The sequence below is a fragment of the Scyliorhinus canicula genome, chromosome 4, assembly GCF_902713615.1.
Source record: "Scyliorhinus canicula chromosome 4, sScyCan1.1, whole genome shotgun sequence".
Classification (NCBI taxonomy): Eukaryota; Metazoa; Chordata; class Chondrichthyes; order Carcharhiniformes; family Scyliorhinidae; genus Scyliorhinus; species Scyliorhinus canicula.
The window spans coordinates 22,046,674-22,070,369 of record NC_052149.1 but is presented as its reverse complement, the minus strand read 5'-3'; the positions used below and the strand labels follow the sequence as shown (position 1 = coordinate 22,070,369).

The window sequence follows — 23,696 nt, the reverse complement described above, 5'->3', positions numbered from 1 at the left end:
GTCATGCCAATAAAAGAATTGCTTTGAAGAGTAGGACAAAAGAGGCCTAATGCAAGGTCCGGAAGCTACATTTATAAAGCCAGTATATTTCTCAACATAACTGACGTTGCAAATTCAAAACAAAGCAATACTTCAGAAAATCTATTGCTAATTAAGCTGAAGGTATACTGTATAATGTAATTGTAAACTTTCTTTGTCAGGTGGCGACAGACAAGGTTGCAGAGAAGTTGAGTTCTACTCTCTCATGGGTGAAGAGCACAGTGTCTCACACTGTCAGTCAAATGGCTAGTCAGGTGGCGAGCCCATCTGCTTCGCTGCACACTACATCTTCATCGACGACACTCTCCACACCGGCACTTTCACCAGAGTCACCATCCACTCTCAGTCCTGATGACTTGGAGCTTCTTGCTAAGCTAGAAGAACAGAACAGGTGGGTTCTGCCCTGAAACCTGAATAAAAGGTTTTTGTAAGTAAATTAGTTTTATACAGAAAACTAAAATAAACTGTTAGAATTTCATTTTTGTTACTTTAATGGTTATTTTCCTTTTTTAAACCCACCCAGTTTTGCCCACTGTGCAGGATATGAACAAGTGAGATCAGTGCTTATTTGTTGGAGCAGCTGGATGTTTGCATTCACAGATTACTCTCTCAGCAATATACAGCAAAATATCTGGAAATTATATTATTAGTATCAAATGTAATTTGAATGACTTGTGCCCTTGGGGCATGTAGAAATCATAGCTCATTTTTGCGTCTGGCTTGCAAATCCATCTGCAGGGCAGTGCTTTGCAGGATTTTTAGATTTGGCATTGGAATTTCAGGATTACAAAGAATTGGTAAAATATCGCAAAGAGGTAGCACAGTGGCGCAGTGGTTAGCACTGTTGCATCACGGTGCCGAGGACCCGGGTTCAATCCCGGCCCCGGATCACTGTCCGTGTGGAGTTTGCACATTCTCTCCATGTGTCTCATCCCCGCAACCCAAAAAATGTGCAGGTAGACTGATTGGCCACGCTAAATTATTCCTCAATTAGGAAAAAAGAATTGGGTACTCTAAATTTATTTTTAATTTATTTCTCGTAGCTAGTAACTATCCTGCACTTGTGGCACTTAGTTTTGAACTTTTAAAAAGCGGAAGTATTTTCTCCATAATCTGCCATGTCCAACCCATTCATAATTTGAAAGACACCTGTCAATCTCCTCTAAATCTTTCCTTTTCCAAAGACAAAAGCCCCAGTTTGTTCAGGCTTTCCCAATAGCTGTAATCTCTTAATTCTGGTACCATCCTTGTCAATCTTTTTGTATTTCCTTTGGTGCCTTTATGTCCGTTTTATAGCACTGAGGCCAGAACTTAACACAGTGCCTAGTATGACCTGACTATGCAAGTTTAATATTTAATTACTTTTGAACCCTCAAAATAAATCCTAATGCTCTTGACATTTGAATTGCTTTGCTGATCTGCGGTGGTACAATTTTATCATATGTATCTCCAGATTCCTTTGCTCTTCTACCCATTCAGTTTACATCATCTCATATTTATGTTCGTTCAAGTTTCTTTGCTATTGAACTGCATGGTCTGCAAGTTTTCTAATGTCTTGACATAGAACATACAGTGCAGAAGGAGGCCATTCGGCCCATCGAGTCTGCACCAACCCATTTAAGCCTTCACTCCCACCCTATCCCTGTAACGCAATAACCCCCCCAAACCTTTTTTGGACACTAAGGGCAATTTATCATGGCCAATCCACCTAACCTGCACATCTTTGGACTGTGGGAGGAAACCGGAGCACCTGGAGGAAACCCATGTGCACACGGGGAGAACGTGCAGACTCTGCACAGACAGTGACCCAGCAGGGAATTGAACCTGGGACCCTGGCACTGTGAAGCCACAGTGCTAATCACTTGTGCTGCCCACGTTCTGTCTTTGATTATGTTGCATTCTTCCTCGCTGTTAAGATACCCCCAATGGGTGTGTGCTGCTCGTAAAAACTTTTCAAACTCTCATCTTTAATTATGGGCTGCCAGTTAGCTGTTAGCTTTACAGCTAATCCTTTAGCTCAGATTGGTACCATCTTTAAATGTTGATATAGAGCTACTTATTCCTATGTTTAAATCACTAAAGTAAGACCTGGCACTGATCCTTGATGAACGCTGCTTTCTACTTGCTCCAATATGGAAAACATCCCTTTGTCCCTACTCTGCTTTTAGCCAAAGTGTTTGCCTTGGTCTGGCAAAATCATGTGGAGGGCGAGTCTGGCATTGACTTAGTGAGTTCTCTTCATTCATGCCAATTTAATGCTATCCCAAAATTATCAGAGCATCCAATATTTGTAAAAAAATGCTCTGGCTTATCACACAAGGTCAAGGGGAGGGCTTTCACTTGTTTAAACCCCAGATAGAGGAACAAGAATGTTATTTGCTTAACCTAGCTGGACTATGTGATAGTCGATTTTCACATGGTGGACAAACTGAAAAATTATGAACCTCACAAGGTAAGTTTTAACTTTCGGTAGAAAGGATTTTCCTTTGGAAAAAAAAGTGAACGTTACTGATATCTTGCCGAAATGTACGCTACAAATGTAAATCCCAGCAAGTTGATCATGTTGACTGGTATTCTTGTCTTTTTCTTAACTATACAGCAGTTAATCACACACAACTATTGCTCATAAAGAATTTTTAAAAATAAAGTTCCGAATGCTAATAGAAGCCTAATTTAATTGATTGATTGTATTTTGTTTGTTTGCTCCTATATCAATTTATTTATGAAAATGTCTTCATTATTTGGTGAACAGTCCTTCATTTTGTAATCAGTGTGTTTATTTTTTTCTGCGATTTTATTCAGTATGGTAACTGATGTCTTTTTTAACTTGCATATATGTTGCTTAACAGCATTCATTGCAGCTAAACAGTTATTTTTACAAAAATAATTGGAGTGAGGTCGGTTGTGTGCATGCATCTAAGGCAGAGAGAGAATGCGATAAGGAGAAAAGTCTCGGACGGATAACTGGCAAGGCAGAATTAAAGGTGTGAGTTTGACTAGTTTTTACCAGGAGCATGGTGCATTGGGAATTGTCTTTAAAATTGAATGGTTTGGGTTAGCTTTGAAGTCGGGAGCAGTGAGATCTGAAATTTAATGCAGGACAAGGGGTTGTGGGGGTAGGAAATTACAGGGTTGCGTGATGGTGCTTTGAAGTTTTTCATGTTGCATTAGCATCACAGTTTAATGAGGTCTTCAGCATATATTGACGTGTTTGAATGATATAGCAGTTGTCTGGTTTGGGACATTAGGTGTTAGCTGAATAACCTAGCTGTGAACTATGAGAGGAAGGATGTTCTCAGGGTTTGGAAGGTTTGAGATCCATTGGTGGTGTGATGAATGTAGGAGTTTCAGATTATATTCTATTATAAGTATTTGGTAAAGTAAGGGTTAAATGCATGGGTTAGAGTTTGTTTAACTGCTGCAGTCATGTTTGAAAAGAAATCTTGTTGAAATATATCTTAGGAGCCAGGGGTTGCATCGTTAAAAAGCTTGGGCTAATGCAGTTTTGTTCTGATTAAGGGGAGTTAATTTGATTTCAGCTTGGTGAGATAATGTCATTGCTGGGTGGAGCAAAGAACAAAGAAAATTACAGCACAGGAACAGGCCCTTCGGCCCTCCCAGCCTGCGCTGATCCAGATCCTTTATCTAAACCTGTCTCCTATTTTCCAAGGTCTAAAGAACAATCTTTGGACTAAGGTATCTTAATACTAAGGTATCAGGCTTTTTGAAAAAGTATTTTCAGTTCTTTCTGATCTGGCTGTAGCTGTGTGCATGTTGAAACAGTTCTGCTCTCACTACGTTAGTTAAGAGATAACTGTATTTAAAGCAGTGCAGACTTGTCTGAGGACAAGGGGAGGCTGAAACAAGCCATTTGAAACAGCTTTTGAAGACATACAGCTAGAATTTCTGATAGGAGTCAGATTTTTTCTGTAAAGCAGCGTCAAGTCACTTTTGATGGAGAAATTTCTAAAATACCTACTTATTCATGATGACCATTTTTGCATCCATCCATTATGCAAACTGATTTGGTCATCCACATCGCAACTGTCAAACAATGTCAGTATCAAATAATTTTCCTCATGGGTTAAGTGCTTAAGTCTGTCATTAGGTGGTTTATGATCCCTTCTCAGCCTTGCAGGCTCTCCACAGTGACGACATTGGTTGTCGAGGATAGAGGTGATGGCAGATTGTTGGCTGGAGCAGCTGCCTCTGATTCCATCTGCTTCTGTTCTTTGGAAGGTCTATGCCATTTTGCAATTATACATCTTTGATTTAAATTGATTTGAGTTAGAAATGCTGCAGTGACAGGACTGCAACATCAGGGCAATGTTTTGCAATTTTTATTTCTCATACTTTCAGAGAAATTATGCTGACAAAACAATTTTTGCTGGCTTGTCTTGAGATGTACATTTCAAAATCTTGGTCCAATTGATTTATCAGCTAAACTGGCCTGAAGTTAAAGTTCAGTTTTTGTTTCTTTTTAAAATAAATTTAAAGCACCCAATTTTCTTTCCAATTAAGGGACAATTTAGTATGGCCAATCCACCTACCTTGCATATCTTTAGGTTTGTGGGGGTGAGACCACGCAGACACAGTGAGAACGTGCAAACTCCGCATGGACAGTGATCTGGGGTCGAGATAAAATTTGAGGGCTCAGCGCCATGAGGCAGTAGTGCTAACCACTGCGCCACCCCTTTAAAGTTCAATATTGACTTGAATAAGTTGTACTGCGGCCAGCTTTGTGACCAAAACAAAATGTCATCCAGTACAAAATAACATTTTGGAAGAAACACTTTGCATATGCATTATTGGTGTGTGCTTTTCGGGCATTTTATTATAAATGTAAATAATAAATGTAATAACTCTCGTGCATGGCCTATATCCTTTTATATTGACCAACAACCTGTAAAATGAAGCAGTCCTGAATAGTGCACGCATGAAAAAGTGATATTTCAGCTGTGATTTATGTTTGGTTTCTTCACAATATTGTTGCTTGCGACTAAAGAACATTGTGTGCCATTCCGTGATAGATGCATGATGTTTTTATAATAGTACAGGTTATGTGTATTTTAAGGACTTGTCTAATCTTTTCAGCACGCAATGTAAACTTGGTGTTTGCCTCTGCAAATGATTCGCAGCAGGTTTGATTTAGAGGCTGTTTTCTGGGGTTTTTTTGAACAACACAAATTGTGGATCAGAAAAACTGAGAATTGTATATTCAAGTAAAGTAAACTTTTAAAAAAACGTTAAGTGCATTTAATAAAGTTTGAAGAGTGCTCTATGATGCTTGCCTTGGATCTGAAATTTCATGCCACCATAGTCACTTTGGCAAGTGTACAAATTTGAAGTTATGATTGCTGAGAAATCCACCAAGTAATCACTTTAAGGTAAAAATCTTCTGTGCAGAGAATTTGATTGCATTGTTCTTTATGATCTAAACAGCAGCTTTTCACCATTGTAGTGAATGGAAAGATAAAATCATTTCATTAGGAAAGAAGGAAGTGCTGACAAAAATTGAAGTTGTCAGTCAAACCTGCATTCTCAGACAAGGGAGATACTTTTGTTTCCAACACCACAGCCCTGTTGGCAGATAGTAATAGAAGTGGGATTGTTCCTTGTACCTCATCATAAGCAAAAGGAGAACGGATCTTTTGCGAAAGTAACCTTCATTTACCGCTGTAAACTACCTAACTGCCTGTTGTATATGATTGCAAACGGTGAGTGAGCTCCCCCATGGCTCAGTACTGTGATTGGTTGATCCATTCAGATCAGAAAGGTCTGACCTTTAATCTATGCTCACTGAACTGATCTCAGCTGTGACAAATAACTTAATGAGTTGGTCTCTATCCCTGGTTTAAGGATGAAGACATCCGGGGTTCCTGCTGTTCATTGCAATTGTCGAGAAATTGAGTATTGCTGAAAAATGACCTTTTGTCGAGGCTGTTCGTCTTGCACTCCTCAATCACCAGAGTACCAATGTCAGGGGCAACAACAGCTTTATACTGTATGAGAAGAGAATGCTGGTCAGTTGGCATGTGGACGCATTGGTAGAGGCATTGCCATGGAGAATGCTTAGTTAATGTGACTGACAGTTAACTGTCAAGCATTGTTTGAAAACTTAAACCAGGAGCTTGACCCTGGTCAAGGCATTTCCCTGAAGAATGAACCAGCGAATCGCTAACACTTATTTTGTTCAGCTGAAACAGGCGCAATGTGTGTACATGTTCTTTCTGTCTGCAAAAAACAGGGTCTTGTGTAATATATGTAGCTTCGATTGGATACAAATACACCACACCTGAGCCTGGCTGACAATCTTAAATTGGTTGTCAGCGCAACTTCTAGCACGCTGAGGATCACGTAACAAATGCTGTCCAATCACCGAATCACATCTAATGTTTGACACGGTGTTTTCAGTTTTGCAAGCATGGATTGGTTGGGTACAGTCTGTACCTTGCCCATTGCGAATAGTGGAAGGGACATAATATACACCAGTGATATTGGCCACTAACATGATGCTGCCTTCAAGACAAAAAGACGTTCGGCCTATCACACAAATGAGTAATATGATATGGCAATTTCAGTGCCATTGTGATGCTAGGGATATAGACCATATAAAGTCTGGCAGATCAAACAGCATGTCCCTTCTGCTGTTCACAGCAGGCAAGGTACAGACCATAACTAACTAGCCTGTGCTTACATTTTCAGCCATTCTCTATTTCTTACCATTTACAATCAACAGCAGGAACCCTGGATGTCTTTTCCATTAGCCTATCTACCTAGTATCACACCAGCACTGAAATTCATACATCACATTTCTCATTTGTGTGATAGGCAGAACGTCTTTTTGGGTTGACGACAGCATCCTATTAATGGCTATGCAGTAGTACATCCCTAAGACTGCCAGATTGGCCCCTTCCACTATTTGCAACGGGCAAGATACAGTACCCTACCAACCCATGTTTGCAAAACTGAAAATATGCTATCCAACATTAGATGTGATTCTGTGACTGGACAACATTCGCTAAATAACCTTTATTGTGCTAAAGATTATGCTGACCAACAATTTAAGATTGTTAGTCAGGCTCAGTGTGGTATATTGGCATGCACTGGAAACTACACATTACACAGAACTGTGTTCTTTGCAGACAAAAAGAACAGATGCATACATTGCGCCTGTTTCAGCTAAACAAATTAAGTGTTAGCCATTCGCTGGTTCATTCTTTGGGGCAATGTCCAATCAGAATTTGACCAATCAGAGTCACACTGCCTGGTTTAAATTTTCAAACAAATGCTTGGCAGTTAACGCCAGTCACCATTAACTGGTGCATTCTCTATGGCAATACCTCTATCAATCAGAGTCCACTTGCCAACCAATCAACACTCCATTCTCCTACAGCATAATGTTGTTGTTTTCCCCTGACATTGCTATTCTTGCGTTTGTCTTGTGCTCAGCAGGACAAAGCTGCGACAAAATTATTTTTTCACTCCGTTTTGCATGCCAAATAACTATTGCAAAAAATATTTATTCTTCATTGGGCAAGGCCAAAAATTAAACTCACCATGTTGCAACACTGTCTTGTTCACCCACGAAGAATGGCACCTCAGAGGGAGAAATATATATTTACATCATTTGTATTTTGCAACATAGTGTTCATGAGCGTATAAAAATGAGTTAGTGAGCAGTATAAATTTCAGGAAAAACTCATTTGGAACTCGAGCAGTAGCCCCATCAGTTAAACATTTGAAGCGATATTTATTCATTGTTTTTTCTGTTTGTTTACATAACTTATTCAGATCCATTAATATTCATAGTTTTTAGCTTGTCGGATAGAATTAGAAAAACTTGCAAGAGTATCTCTGGGAGCAGTACCACAATAGGAATAGGTCATTCACCCCTCCAAACCGGTTCCATGTAGGATTACATAGGATATACAGCACTGAAATAGACCATTTGGTCCAATCAGTCAACATTGATGTTCATATGCCATTTGAGCTTTCTCATTATCTACTATCGTAAAGGGGTAGCATGGTGGCACAGTGGTTAGCACTGTTACCTCACAGCCCTAGGGTTCGATTCTGATCATGGGTGACTATTCTCCCAGTGTCTGCATGGGTTTCCTCTGGGTGCTCCGGTTTCTTCCCACGGTCCAAAGATGTGCAGGTTAGGTGGATTGACCATGTTAAATTGCCCCTTAAGTGTCCAAAGATTAGGTGGGGTTACAGGGATGGGTGGGGGAGTGGGTCTGGGGCAGTGCAGACTCAATGGGCTGAATGGCCTCCTTCTGCACTAGGGATTCTGATTCCTCTATCTCCTTTTTCTTCAGTATAACTTGTCTATCTACCTCCCGCTGAAATGCACTTATTATTTGCTTCAACCACTACCTGTAGCAGCGCGTTCCACATTCTTGACATTTTTTGGGTAAAGAAATTTGTTCTGAATTTCCTGTTGGATTTCTTAGTGAGTATCTTACATTGATGGCCTCTAGTTATACTTTTCCCCACAAGATGAAATATTCACTAAATCCACTCACCAAAATTGTTCAGAATTTTGATGATCTCTTTTCCTCAGCCTTCTCTTTTTGAGGGAAAAGCAACCCAACCTGTTCCTTTCCTGATATGTATACCCAAGCTGGTCTGATATTATCCTTGAATGTTTTTCTCTGTGCCCTCTCCCATGCCTCTATATCATTTTTTATGACCCAGCACCCAGAACTCAAGGTGGCTGAACCAAGGTTAAATTGCTGATCTTGCCTGACCTGTATCTTGACTCTGTCCGTGACTCCATATTCTTTTATAGTCTTGTCTGGAAAATGTCCATCAATCGCTGATTTATGAATTGAGCTAGTGTCTATTACTTATTGTGCGACAGAATTGCATACTTCCACCACCCTTTTATGAATGGGGTATAATGTGAGTAAAAGTGAATTGTCCATTTTGGCAGGAAGGATTAAAAAACGCATATTATCTAAATGATTGCAAAGCTCTGAGGTGCAGAGGGATCTGGGTGTCGTATTGCATGAATCACAAAAGGTGAGTATACAGGCACAGCAAGTAATAATCAGGAAAGCTAATAACAAGTCATAGTTTATTGTGAGGGGAATTGTTTACACAAGTAGGGAGGTTCTGCTTCAGTTGTACAGGGCCTTGGTGAGACCACACCTGGAGTACTGTACAGTATTGGGCTCCTTATTTAAGGAAAGATGTAAATGCGTTAGAAGCAGCTGAGAAGATTTACAGGTTATCTTATGAGGAAAGGTTGGCGAGGTTTGGTTTGAACTACTCGAGTTTAGAAGAGTAAGATTTAAACCTTGAAGATCCTGAGGGGTATTGACAGGGTGGATGTGGAGCGATGTTTCCGCTTGTTGGAGAATCTAGAACTGCGGAACCACTGTTTAAAAATAAAGGGTCGCTCATTTCCAACAGCGATTAAATAATTTTCTTCTGAGTGTCGTGAGTCTCTTCCTGAAAAGGTGGCAGCCGAGTCTTTGAATAATTTTAAAGCAGAGCCAGATAGATATTCTTGATTTACAAGGGGGTGAAAGGTTATTGGGGATAGGCAGTTAGTATGCTGCTCTGAAATGGGTATGGCGTGACACGAGACATCTTTCAGCCTTGCCAGAAGTTAATCCAAAACATCTGCACACAATGGCCAAAGTTAAATCAGTGTTTGAATTGAAAACTTTCATCTAAATTGATCCAGCAAATATTTCCAGAAAAACCAGGATGCTTGAAAATGTTTTATTCCTGTTCTTCAACTTGTTTGACAAACTTCTCTTCCTGATCTAAACTTCAGAGTCTAAGAGCCGATTTCCCCCAGATCTCGACAAACTAATTGTAAGAAGCACTTGAGACGAATGCGTTAAATTATCCTGAACAATAGAAACAGTTTGGATGTCACCTGCTCCGTTGACCCATGTTGAACTATTTGAAGGGATAATTGGTTTCAATAAGTAGACGATCTGTTGATTGGCGAGTGTGTTGTGGACAATTTTTCTGTCAAATACCTGAGGCCAGTTGGAGACTCGTTCTTGATGTTTTGCTGAATGTTGTCCTGCTCAAATAACCAGTTTTGAAAGTAAATAAAAGTATTAACTGAAGTAGCTGGTGTGACAATTTCTTGAAAGGGCTCTTCATTTAATGCGATTTGAACATTTAAACAAATATTCTGTTCTGAGCTGATATAAATCATTATGCACTCGGCATCTTTTTAATAATTTGTGGAAGGGTAGGCAGTTATTGAAGTTCATGAAACTGCAATGTGGAACAATATGTCAATATCTATTTGTAAATGAAATTACAGCCTTCTTAGAAAAATGATTACCGTGGTGATTGCAAAAAAACTCACCATTTGAAAGAAAGAAAAAGTTAATTTATATACATAGATTACATAGAACATCCAGTGCATTAGGAGGCCATTCGGCCCATTGAGTCATCACTGACCCACTTAAGCCCTCACTTCCACCCTATCCCCATAACCTAATAACCCTCCTAAACGTTTTTGGATACTAAGGGCAATTTAGCATGGCCAAACCACCTAACCTGCACGTCTTTCGACTGTGGGAGGATACCGGAGCACCCGGAGGAAACCCACGCAGACAGAGAGAGAACGTGGCAGACTCCACACAGACAGTGACCCAGTGGGGAATCGAACCTGGGACCCTGGTGCTGTGAAGCCACAATGCTATCCACTGTGCTACTGAGCTGCCCAGAAAGACCAGAAGATGCCTAGAAGACCAGGGAGTTCCCCCAATGCCCTGGCCAGCATTTTCCCATTAGCCAGCACCTAAAACTGACAGTCTGGATAATTATTTAAGCGCTGTTTCTGGGATCGAGCTTTGCACAAGTTGTTTGCTGCTTCCAATGATGACAAGACCTCTGGAGGTTGTGAAAGATACTACATTAGCACAAGTTCCTTTTACTATAGAAATGACAATGTAAGATTTAATTGCTCTGGTTCTGTTAATGTGGTCAAAACTAAATAAAAATTTAAGCTCATCGTGTTTTCGCAAGTTAAGCTGGTGGTGTTAGGCTTGCTTGAAAAAAAATCTTCACATAATTGTTAGACTGGTACTGAGATTTGAATGTTTCCCGTCTATTTCCGAGCTGCAACAAAATCAGAAACCAGAGAAATGAAAAGATAATGGGGAAACTAGCACTTATAACCTTTTATTCTGTAGGTTTTTAACATGATGCTTTCTCCTAAATGTAATATCCAGATATTAATGTTTTGTATATCCTGTTCGTTCAGTGGTTTCATTTGATCTCTGTTTCGGGTTTATATCACCGATCATGTCACAGACCTACCCAGTCTCTGACCTGGCATTGTTTAAGCTATGTAATGAATATTAATGATTTGTTGAAGTTCAGTCTGATTTCAGATCGTTTTGATGTATCTCGTCAGGGTTGTTCGCTTTTAACGTGTGTTAGCAAGAGAGAATAATAGCTCTTGTACAGCAGGCTAATTAGGTGCAAATTCACCTCAGTGTAGATTTGGTTTCCGAGTTTGTGTTATTCCATCTTCTGGCTGCGTGTCATCCATATATAAGAGTGAAGCTTTATTGAGAGTGAGCAGAGAAAATCTCATAATTACACCTAACCGAAATGCAGATATTTGGATGTTCATAGAATTTAGTGCAGAAGGAGGCCATTCGGCCCATCGAGTCTGCACCGGCTCTTGGAAAGAGCACCCTACCCAAGGTCAACACCTCCACCCTATCTCCATAACCCAGTAACCCCACCCAACACTAAGGGCAATTTTGGACACTAAGGGCAATTTATCATGGCCAATCCACCTAACCTGCACATCTTTGGACTGTGGGAGGAAACCGGAGCACCCGGAGGAAACCCACGCACACACGGGGAGGATGTGCAGACTCTGCACAGACAGTGATCCAAGGTGGAATCGAACCTGGGATCCTGGTGCTGTGAAGCAATTGTGCTATCCACAATGCTACCGTGCTGCCCTCAGAATCATATTTTGAATCAACTGTGAAGCTCCTTCCCTTATCCACAGTCGAATAGTCTGATTGCACTTGTCTAGATTCTGAGTGGCTACTTGGGTGAAGGCCTGCGGCTCATTGTGGAACTGTATGCCAGCATGGATCACCACCTTGAAGAGAGGGCATGAAAATAAAAATCACTTATTGTCACAAGTAGGCTTCAAATGAAGTGACTGTGAAAAGCCCCTAGTCACCACATTCCGGCGCCTGTTCGGGGAGGCTGGTACGGGAATTGAACCGTGCTGCTGGCCTGCCTGGGTCTGTTCTAAAAGCCAGCGATTTAGCCCAGTGTGCTAAACCAGCCCAAATTGTGCATTCTAGCACATTTGACATAATAAAACCCCCTAAGGAGCATCACCGGAGCATTATGATACAAAATATAACAACGAACCACATAGTCAGGTGACCTAAAACTTGGCCAAACATGAAGGTTTTGAGGGGTTTCCAGGAGGTGAGGGATGGGGAGGTGGAGTGAGGGTATTCCAGGGCCTCGGGCCATTGGTGGATCAATTAAAATCAAAGATGCTCTCGAGAAGCAGAAATACCTTGGAGGGTTTATGTTTAAAAAAAGACAGTCAAATAGCTCTCCATGACCACTGGACATCACAAAGCACTTCCCAGCCAATCAAGTACTTTTGAAATGTAGTAGTCACTGTGGCAATGAAATGTAATGCGGGGCCAGAGAAGATTACAGACAGGGAAGGATGATGCCATGGAAGGGATTTAAAAGCAAGTATGAGGATTTTAAAATCAAGGTGTTGTGTGGCTGGCACTTGTGTAGGGCTGTGAGCACAGAGCTGATAGGTGAATGGCACTTGGTGCGAACTAAGATATGTGCAGTAGAGATTTGGATGGTGTCAAGTTTGAGGAGGGTTGAATGTTGGACACCAGACGGGAGTGCATTGTAATAGTCAAATTGAGAGGTAATGAAGGCCTGGATAAGGGCTTCACAGCAGATGAGCTGAGATTGGGGTAAAGTCAGGCGATGTTGTGAATGAAATAGACAGCGATGTGGCAACTATCCGTTCGAAAGCTCAAGGTCAAATTTAACACCAAGATTGTGAACAGACTGGCTGAATCTCAGACTGTTGCCAGTGAGTGGGATGGAGTTTGGAGCGAGGAGCTAAAACAATGGCTTTGGTCTCCCAATATTTAATTGGAGTAAATTTCTGTTCATTCAGTACTGGATATCAGACAACCAGTCTAATAATCAGCATCAAAGTAGTCGAGAGAGATTGTGCTGAGGTAGAATTGGGTGTCAATGTTTTACAAAAAAACAAATGGTGTACTTTTGGATGATGTCGACAAAGGGCACATGTCCATAAGAAAGCGGGAGATGGTCGTGATCCTTGGGGACACCAGAGCTAACAGTGCGGAAGCAGGAAGGAAAGCCATTTCAAGTGATATTCTGGCTATGATTAGATCAACAAGAATGGAACCAGGTGAGAGCAGCCCCACCCAGCTATTAAAAATTTAAAACTGTTTATCACTGTCCTATATTATTTACTTGAGGAGGATTTAGAGACCAACAAACAGCTTGTTTCAATTTCTGTAAATATCATACTGACTTTGCTGTCAGATTATAGCTGTGACTACTTTTTATAGATCATTTATAGAATCCATAGAATCCCTACCATGCAAGGAGTTAATTCGGCCCATCGAGTCTGCACCAACCCTCCGAAAGAGTGCTCTCTACCTCCGACCACTCACTGGTCCCTAGGCCACTCACTCATCCTATCCCCATAACCCAACCTAACCTGCACATCTTTGGATTGTGGGAGAAAACTAGAACACTCTGAGGAAACCCACGCAGACACAGGGAGAATGTGCAAATGGCGTTGTGACGCAGCAGTATTATCTACCGTGTCAGCGTGCCGGGTGTTTCCTGCAGGTCTGGCTATGGTGAATCATGGAATCCAGAGCAGACTGGACCAGATTGCAATGACTTTGGCCAGAATTTTATAATCCAGTGAAATCGGTCACCAATTTCCAATTTCCTCCCTTTCCCCCCCTCCCACTTGTAGATGAGTTGGTGAAAACTTTTCCTTATGGATTTTGAAATTTGGTCAAAGCCAGTATACTTCTAGCAGTTCGGCGTATCTAGCCCCACAGAGATGAATACAGCTGAGCTGGTAAGCTGTTGCATCTAGGAGTTTGCTAGTCTTTACTAGACTGTTTCTATCAGCTCACCCAGAGTTAGTGGTTTGTGGACTCTCCCGTTTGATATCCTCTAAGACCTCCGTCTTAGAGGACAGGAAGGACTGGTACGCAGTGCCGTCTGTGGATTTCACAGCATGCAATCCGGCATAAAAGGATTTGCTGATCCTCAAAATGTCGGATTGAGATAACTTTACCGAACTGTCTTCTTCCTTCAGACCTCTTTCTCTCTACCTTTTGGAAAAAGAACCATGAGCATGTCTCATCCTGTTACACGGAGTGGACTCTGGACCGGAAGATGATCTTGGAGGTATTCAAGGCTTATAGCTCATAACGAATTGGAGATCCTCCTTCACATCGATCCCCATGGACTGCAAATGGAGCTGATTTTTGCATGCTTTTCTGGAGTCGCGACATCACCCCCCCCAAAATCTCTCTCTTGCCTTTTAACACCTTTTGGGGATGAAAACCTCTTTGATGTTCGTCTTAATGGCTTCCCACTAGAGCGATGGAGACTCCGAGAGGTTTCTCGGTTCTCCAACCTTTTATAATCCCTTTTGAGTTGCTCCAGGTTCTCGGAGGTCAACAGTTTTTCTTTCAGCTTCCATGTCCCTGCCAATCCTCTACTGCTTTGGATGCTTTGAAGCTTTTTTTGTCAGTGGCAGATTTCTTGTTCTTTATGAGGAGGAAACGACACTGGAGACTCTAGCTAAAATCAGCCACATTTTAACGTGCACATGAATTGCAGCCTTTACTTGCTTTAGTGTTCTCTGCCAAAGGTTTTTCATGGTCACCATTTTTACAGCCCCCCTTTTGCTCTGCTGCCTCCTCTTTCATTGACTCTTCCTTTTCATATGGCGGTGGAGGTGTTTGGTCAGGGTTTATTGGAGCTTTCCTCAGAAGCCTTGGCCTTTCTGGCAGCGTCTTGTGCGCCAAAGTCTTTGTCCTTGTTTGGGGAGGGAGGGCATACCTTCCCTTACATCAGCCTTGCTTGTTGCTTCTACTTTGTTTATGGGAGCATATGTTGCACCTTTTTCTGGACATGCCTTGTAAAGCTGGTCAGCCTCCCGACTGTAAGACGTGCACACTCCCGTTTACGCTTACAATCAATTCTTGACTATGGCAATTTATAAAGGGCAAATGTACGCAGGTACAAGCTTTTAGGTCAACCGCAAATGTTTTTATTAACAGAAAAAACATTCAATTTCCAAATATAAGAGCTTTAAACTAGTGTAATGAAACAGCACAGCTCTCAAAACAACAACTTATTAATAAAAACCTCCATGAAAAACCATAGGCAAAACCTTGCATTTCTGTGTGCAACAAATAACTTCGACTTCCTCCAATAGCGAAGCTGGAGGGAGGGTGTAGGATGGCTCCATTGACATCCGTCTTCAAGGTCACCTTGACCTGTCACTTGCTGGTGAAAATACCAAAAGGATCTTTGACACTGTTGCTCTTTTCGTTCAGCTCAATGTGCCTGCTGAGGAACTTGAGCATGTCCACTACAGGGATATGTGTGTTGTACATATGGATGTTGATAACCTGGTTCCTCTGGGATGGCAGAGCAAACAGAGGCTCAGCAGTGAGGATGAACAAGGGCCCCATGTCATCTTTATCTCAAAACACCTTCAGAAGCTTGATGCATCCAGCGACGACGTTGAAATATTCACCAATGGAGAAATATTGCAGGTAGGCGATATCCATAGCTTTGAAACCACAACATTTGAACAGCACCTGTTTCATGAAGTTGGTCCAGTCCACAGACGAGCCTTCTCCCAAAATCTTACACCGTCACTCTTACAGCATTCTGCATTTCCTAGCCTGGAGCTCAGGAGCTTGCCGCACATTGAGGTGTGCTGTATCAGTGTTAGATCCAAACCAGAGGCTTAAATCAGCATGAAGAGCCACCAATGACAGGGTGGCTCAAAGGTTGTCTTCTTCACTGTCTTCTTTCTCGCTGTGACTCTCCAAGAAAACGTATACTTGCTCTTAGCCAAAAATGAGAAGCGACATACAAATGTAGAATTAACAACCCTGTCAGCTCTACCATCTTTTTATAAGAATATGAATCTTTTTATAAGAATAAGAATCTTTTTATAAGGGGCAGCACGGTAGCATAGTGGTTAGCATCAATGCTTCACAGCTCCAGGGTCCCAGGTTCGGTTCCCGGCTGGGTCACTGTCTGTGCGGAGTCTGCATGTCCTCCCCGTGTGTGCGTGGGTTTCCTCTGGGTGCTCCGGTTTCCTCCCACAGTCCAAAGATGTGCGGGTTAGGTGGATTGGCCATGCTAAATTGCCCGTAGTGTCCTAAAAAGTAAGGTTAAGGGGGAAGTTGTTGGGTTGCGGGTATAGGGTGGATATGTGAGTTTGAGTAGGGTGATCATTGCTCGGCACAACATCGAGGGCCGAAGGGCCTGTTCTGTGCTGTACTGTTCTAAATTCTAAATATCCTCCACTAGAATGGACTGGCACTAGAATTGCTGGCGGAACACTCGCATAAAGGACAGCGTCTCTAGAACACAATTTAATGTCATGCTGGTGAGGTTGTTGTTCAGATGATCTTTGTACTTGACCACACTCCTAACAAAACTGGACAAGCCCGAGATGCACCGCCTCGATCAGATCACCCCTTGTATCCAGGGAAATTTCCACTAACTTTCTGATTTAGAGCTAAGTTAAATGGAATAGAAAAGGCAAATACAACTTAATTAAATACATTGCTGTGTAACGACAGGAGAGAATAAATGAAATACATTGCTGTGCAACGACAGGAAAGAATAAACCCTGGAAAAGAGAAGTTCAGAATTAAAGTCAGAGAATTATTGGGAACTGAAAGTCACGTGGATCTGGGAGTAGAAAAAAACAAATGAAATAATTTACGCTGACACTTGTGTATTTTCCACAGGAAGGATCAGTTAGGTGAGCCAAATGGTGTCTCTGATCAGTATTAATATTTGTGATCCCATTGACACAATGGGACTTCATCCACTCCCTACTGACTATTAATGTGACTGACCTGCTAAATCTTCCCCATCTCAAGCTGCAAGAAATACCTGGACCCAGCATTTTCTATCTGGTTTCCATTTCAAATCTCCCATGATCTTACCTTGGATTTCCTGTGCTCAGATATGGTATTCCCCTATCTACTATCTGCCTTGTCACTCTTAGTTGTACCCTTCCCCTCTGTGAAGTTGCGTACCTTATTAATTCGATTTTTCTCTCGAATATTTCTGCTCTAGTCTATTCCCCAGTGTTTTTAATGGTCATGTCCTGGGTCAGTTATTTCATCCTTTTTTTGTCCCCTCACAGTCTGAAATGAAGTTGAATCTCAGTTAAGTACTCTCCTATCAGCAGCAGCGGCATCAAATGTTTATTATATTAATGTCCAAATCCATCTTTTATTCTGACTTTCCCTCAGACTAACACCACCTCAGTCTCTTTCCACTAAAATTAAACGCTCCAGCTCCCGTTCTCCCTCAGAAATTCTTTGTTCCTCTTCACAGAAATAAATTATCGAACAAATGTCTAAATTATTAAGTACAATTTTTGAACTGAATTTTCCTTTATAGGAATCAAAATACAATCTAATTTTACAAAGCCTCACAGCACAAAATTATTCCAAACAAATTTCTGTATTTTAAAAATTACAGCAATTGAGCTAGATTATTCTTTTCCTCATCAATTTATTACATGTAAGATTTTGATTACAATTGATGACACTTTGCTTGAAATTGTTCCTTTAGTTTATATCTAACAATTTAATAAAATAATTTGAAGTCATTTTAGTCTCCGTTCCGGTTTTTCTCTCAGTTTAAATTATTTATTTAAAATTTTCGCTATAGTTCTCCTTCGTTATTTCCTACAGTTCTAATTTCTCAGTGTTTCGAAGTTTAAATTAATTTAGAATTATCTCCTCCCTTTCCCACCCTCTGTTCAATGTCTCTGCCCAGCCTTACTCCTCCCTCTACCTCTTTCAGCCTCTTCCGCCTTCTGACCATTGTCTGGATCCACTGCCTCGACTTATATCACTGCCCCCTCCCCCCGTGAAGGACGACTTCAGCCTCTAGCTTCCCCTCTCCTTTGCACCTTTTTTTAAACTCACCAAGGACAATGTAATGGGACATTTGTTATTGATTTTTAAAAAGCATTTACGTTGGACAAGCCGGTTGTTGCTCTGGAGAGCAACAAAAAGGAGCAAGTACAGTTCTTGTGTTGTGCCATTTGAGACCCAACAAACTGAGCAAACCTCTCAACAGAAAAGGTTGTCCTGTGGTAGACTTCTACTATCTCAATTATCTGCGCTAACTTGCATCAGCTTCCATAAATAACAAAGAATGCAGGGAATCTGAGTGGGACTGTTAACAATGTGCTGATTGGGAAGCCTTTGAGAGTGGACAAAGGAGTAGTTAGCAGTATTTGAGCACAGATATACCTAAAGACAAAATGGATTAGAAGGGAAAAGGACCCAGGCGTTAAATAAAGTAAGATATGGTAAAAATGTAATTGATGTGAGGCCTGAAATAAACTTAAATTTTCCAGAACGTCTTGGCAGCACCATGTAGACAAACTGGCCCATGAGGCAGCTCTTGGCGGAGAAGTGCAGTATTAGTTATGGGTTAGCTGAAAAGTAATTATACTTGTGAACAAACCTAGAAGTTTCCAGGTGTGACAGTGTTGTGACACAGTAAGTATGACAATAAGAATGGGATTTTGTGTTGCTCTTCAGCAGGGACGAATTGACCATAGCACAGAAGAGAAAGGAGCATGTTTGCCGATTGTATCATCACCTGTAAAAAAAAAACACATCAAAAATAATTTCCTCTTGCCTCCTCTGCCTATTTCCTTTTAACCTGACTCACTTTACTTCAGCCTTGGACCGTGGCTGCATAATTCGACGGTCCATTCTTTTCCAACCAAATTCCCCACCCACAGCATTCACTTTCCACCTGACTCTATGAAGACATGTCTCTTGTGCATGTTATACGTACAACACAACTGAAAGAATTTTCTAATGTCAAAACAGCCAGTAGGTAAAAAACAATCTGATCAGGTTGTTCCTCCTATGGAAAAAAGAGAGTTGAGAGCAACTTGCAAAGACTATTTGATGCATTGAAGCCTATCGTTCCAGTGCCGTAAACTGTCATCATAGTGTCCCAGTTGGTTTTTAAACTAGATTGGTTTTGTCATTGCTATCCTGCACAGGAGACCATGTCAAGCGTTTATCATTCTTTGAAGAAAGTCATTACTAAATTAGCTTAAAAAAAATAAATTTAGAGTACCCAATTCATTTCCAATTAAGGGGCAATTTAGCGTGGTCGATCCACCCGCCTGCACATCGTTGGGTTGTGGGGGCAAAACCCACGCAGACACGGAGAGAATGTGCAAACTCCACACGGACAGTGACCCAGAGCTGGGATCAAACCTGAGACGTCGGTGCCTTGAGACAACAGTGCTAACCACTGCACCACCGTGCTGCCCGAGTTACTAAATTAGTACTGTTAAATTCCTGAATGGCTTCATAACATTTTAAAACTTCTCTTTATCATAGTCTACTTACTACATGCGAACCAAGTTTAATCACTGGCTAGATAATCTTGTGTGGTTCTGGAGCGTGATTCATACCAATACTAGAATTTCATTTTATAACCAGTTTGTTTGTGTTTTACATAATTCATTTGATTGGCTGGCTCTCACAGAACAGTGAACTGTTATTTCTTAAGTTTTGAAGTTGCGCAGTGGACATGTCAATTCCATTCAATTGCCATCTCTGTAGATTTGATTGAAATTTAGATTCTGGACCAGCCTGAACAGAAAAATTCTAAAGCCTAAAATTTGCCTTTTTGCTCTCATTAGTATGTCTCGCGTCATTGGTGTGGGTTTTCCAGAAAAGATTCGCATATGGAAGCGGGAGCAGAGTGGTAGTGTTACTGGACTGGTAATCCAGATGTCCGGAATAATGCTCCACATTTTCAAATCCCAGCACTGCAGCTTGGGAAAATCAAATCCAAGGAATAACTTTGGAGCCAAAACCTAGTCTCAGCAATGATCGTCATTATAAAAAACAAGTCTGGTTTACTAATGTCCTTCAGGAAAGGAAATCTGCTGTCTTTACCTGGCCTGAACGACATATAACCCAATCCCACAACAATGAGCTTTATTCTTCTGTTTCTCTCTCCTCAGATGCTGCCAGACCTGCTGAGTTTATTTCAGAACTTTGAATTTATTATAATAAATTGTACTAAATGTTTTCCTGTTAGTGCTTCTATTACTTTATCAAAAATGCAAAGGAAGCCCGGCCCTAAAGCAACCCGACTTGCCCTGAACAGCCACCCCCATAGATAATCAAACTGTCATGTTATGAGCCAACATGCTTAAAAAAATGTGCTTATTAGAATCCAAAGCAAAGCAGAAATATTCTGCTGGCTAAATGACTGTGGCTTGCGTTCATTCTGGAACAAAATCAATACAAAAACACAAAGACAATGAAGCCCAGTTCAGTTAGCGTAGGTCCGGGCAAGCACTCCAACTTGATTCCTCGCCTGCGACAAGAAATTGTTTTGTTGGGATTTACAGCACTGTGCAAGTAGCTTGAGTAAGGGAAGTATTTACTTCTGATTTAAAAGACCAAGTGTAGAAGTATTTTCCTGGTGGCTTGAACTACAGCCGAATTGGGATCCATAGAACCACAGAATTCCTACAGTATAGACGGAGCCATTCGGCCCAATGAATCTGCACCGACCCTCTGAAAGAGCACTCGAGCTCGGCCCACGCCCTATCCCCATAACCCCACCAAATCTGCATATCTTTGGACACTAAGGGGCAATTTTAGCATGGCCAATCCCCCTAACCTGCACATCTTTCGACTGTGGGAGGAAACTGGAGCAGACACGGGGAGTAAGTGCAAACTCCGACACAAAATCACCCAAGGCCAGAATTGAACCCGGGTCCCCAGTGCTGTGAGGCTGCAGTGCATAACCACTGTGCCACTCTGCCGCCCTGTGCTAACCACTGTGCCACTCTGCCGCCCTATGCTAACCACTGCCACTCTGCCGCCCTATGCTAACCACTGTGCCACTCTGCCGCCCTATGCGAACTGCTATGCCACTCTAACATTTTTTATTGCCTTTTAGTGCAACTTCCTGTATTGGTTTACTTTCCTGCTTTGTTGTCTCCATTCATGGCAATAAATGTGAACTATCGCCTGCTACTCTAGAACATTATTGACCATCCTGATGTCTTAAAAACTTTGAGTGGAGTTGATGACCAAAGACTTGTTCCTTACAAAAGTGAAGTGAAAGATTAATAAATTGAAATATGCAGAAATGGCGAAATGGATGCTTTTCCATTCTATTTATGCATCTTTGCTTTTGATGGCCTAAATTAATATTCACTTGGCTTTCATTTAGATGACTAAATGTTTTTGATGCAGGCTTTTGGAGACTGATTGCAAGTCTTTGAAATCTGTAAATGGATCCCGTCGGAATAGTGGATCTTCCCTGGTATCCAGTTCTTCTGCTTCAAGTAACCTCAGCCACCTGGAAGAAGATTCCTGGATCCTCTGGGGAAGAATTGTAAATGAGTGGGATGATGTACGGAAAAAGAAAGAGAAGCAGATGAGGGTAAGGACCACGAATTAGTAGTATTTTACCATTTTCCTTGAAGTTTAAAATGGTAGGACAGATGATCTATTCAGAGTTGGGTTATGATTTCTTTGAACGGTGCCCAGTTTTAATTGTAAATTGTTTATCAATACAGTTTACTGCATTTTTGAAGCATCACTGTTCCATGTTTGAGGACACTACTGCAGGCTTTGGACAGCAGGCAGTAAATTTCATCTAATAATAATAATCGCTTATTGTCACAAGTAGGCTTCAATGAAGTTACTGTGAAAAACCCCTAGTTGTCACATTCCGGCGCCTGTTCGGGGAGGCCGGTACGGGAATTGAACCCGGCTGCTGGCTTTGTTCTGCATGGCAAGCGAGCTGTTTAGCTCACTGTGCTAATCTAAGTTCTATTGGACTACACATTGTGTTCACGACAAGTTTTTCATTGACTGAAGAACTGGTAACAGCAGACATTTGATACATTAGATACTTCAGAATAGAGGAATCGGCTACATATGGATGTGCAACTAACTGATGCAACCTTGATGCATAAAATGATAAAATGTGTCCATGATAGACTGCAGTGTAGATATGATGCAAGTTGCAGTATGAATTTGGGCACAGAGCAGGAAAACATATTTCCTTCAATTGACTGCATTTTATGGTGTAAATTTCCCAATGTATCCATGCAATGGCAGATGTTAAACATGGTTTCGCCAATATTAAGGAGCTCATAAGTAAACTCAGGGAGCCAGTCTCTGTGTTTCTGCTAATGAAGCAGCTGAGTCTCTATTTTGAAGCTAAATTCAATCCACTGGTAGCCAACCTAAAAAGAAGTTATTCCCCTTAAACTGAAGGGAAACAACCAGACAATGCAAGATTAGCTGCAGTTTGACCTTCCCATTGCTTGGGAGTTTCCAGCTAGGTACAAACTCATAAAAAGCAGTTTATTTCTTGGAGGTGATATAAACTGGGTTTTCAACTCCTTTGCTATTAATAGAAAGTTAATACTATTGCCTGCTCATCCACTAGAAACTGAGCTCTGAGTATATGCCCACATAGGAGGAGTTTTGATGTGATGGATGTTCATTTGAATTGCAACATAACTTGCTCTCTAATTTATAACATTTTATATTCATTTGTGGGAATGAGATGCCCATCCCTAATGACCCTTGAAGGTGATGCTGAACCATTGCCTGAATCGCTGCAGTGCATCTGATAATCTGCAAAGCTATGGGCCAGTGCACGAAGATGGAATTAGAATGGGCGGTTAGTTTTATCAGCTAGCACAGACACGATGGGCTGAATGGCCCCTTTCTGTGCTATAACCTTTCTATGGTTTCTATGTGGTGTTTGGCACGCCCACAGTGCTTAGGGAGGTGTTCCAGGATTTTGAGCCAGTAACAAAATGAACATCAGCAATGTAATTAGTAACCTTGGTTTACCGATTGTTTTCGCTTTTTAATGAACTGTTTTTAAAAAAAAAGCTAATTTACGACTGCGAGTAGGATAGTTTTCAAAATACTATTGTTGTAGCACTGCCAACCTCACTGAGATAGTTGAGTTGACACTGATTCAAATAATTAAATCAACTGTACCAATGTTTGACACTGATTATCACATGCACTGATTCAAACATTGGTACAGTTGATTTAATTGTTTGTGCAGTTGACTGAAATGATAGACATAAAATAGGATCCAGTTTTATTAGTTCAAAAAGATAATGAAATTGACCCTTCAATTTGGGTGACAACATTAAAAGGTTCCACTTTATTTAAGGAACAACTCGCGTCAACCCTCAGTTGTTTATCTAGTAGCAATGTTGTCGATGTGCTTGCTTTTTTGAGTTTAAAACAGGTATTTAATTTAATTACCAAAGTGTTCTTCCTTGCTGA

The 23,696-nt window shown here is 41.2% G+C and overlaps 1 protein-coding gene across 13 annotated transcripts in view; it reads left to right on the top strand.

The window, feature by feature from the left end:
• The first annotated feature begins 200 nt into the window (after window positions 1–200).
• The window catches only part of evi5a (ecotropic viral integration site 5a), a 281,040-nt gene continuing 257,544 nt past the window's right edge, over window positions 201–23,696 (top strand). For 11 of the 13 annotated variants that reach the window (XM_038793836.1, XM_038793830.1, XM_038793831.1 and 8 more), the window contains exons 1-2: window positions 201–430; window positions 21,627–21,816. In XM_038793836.1, coding sequence (XP_038649764.1) covers window positions 282–430; window positions 21,627–21,816 — 339 coding nt within the window. In that variant the 5' untranslated portion in view covers window positions 201–281. Of the gene's footprint in view, window positions 431–2,411; window positions 2,492–21,626; window positions 21,817–23,696 lie in introns of those variants that run through there. The other 2 variants (XM_038793827.1, XM_038793837.1) reach the window with 2 other exon arrangements.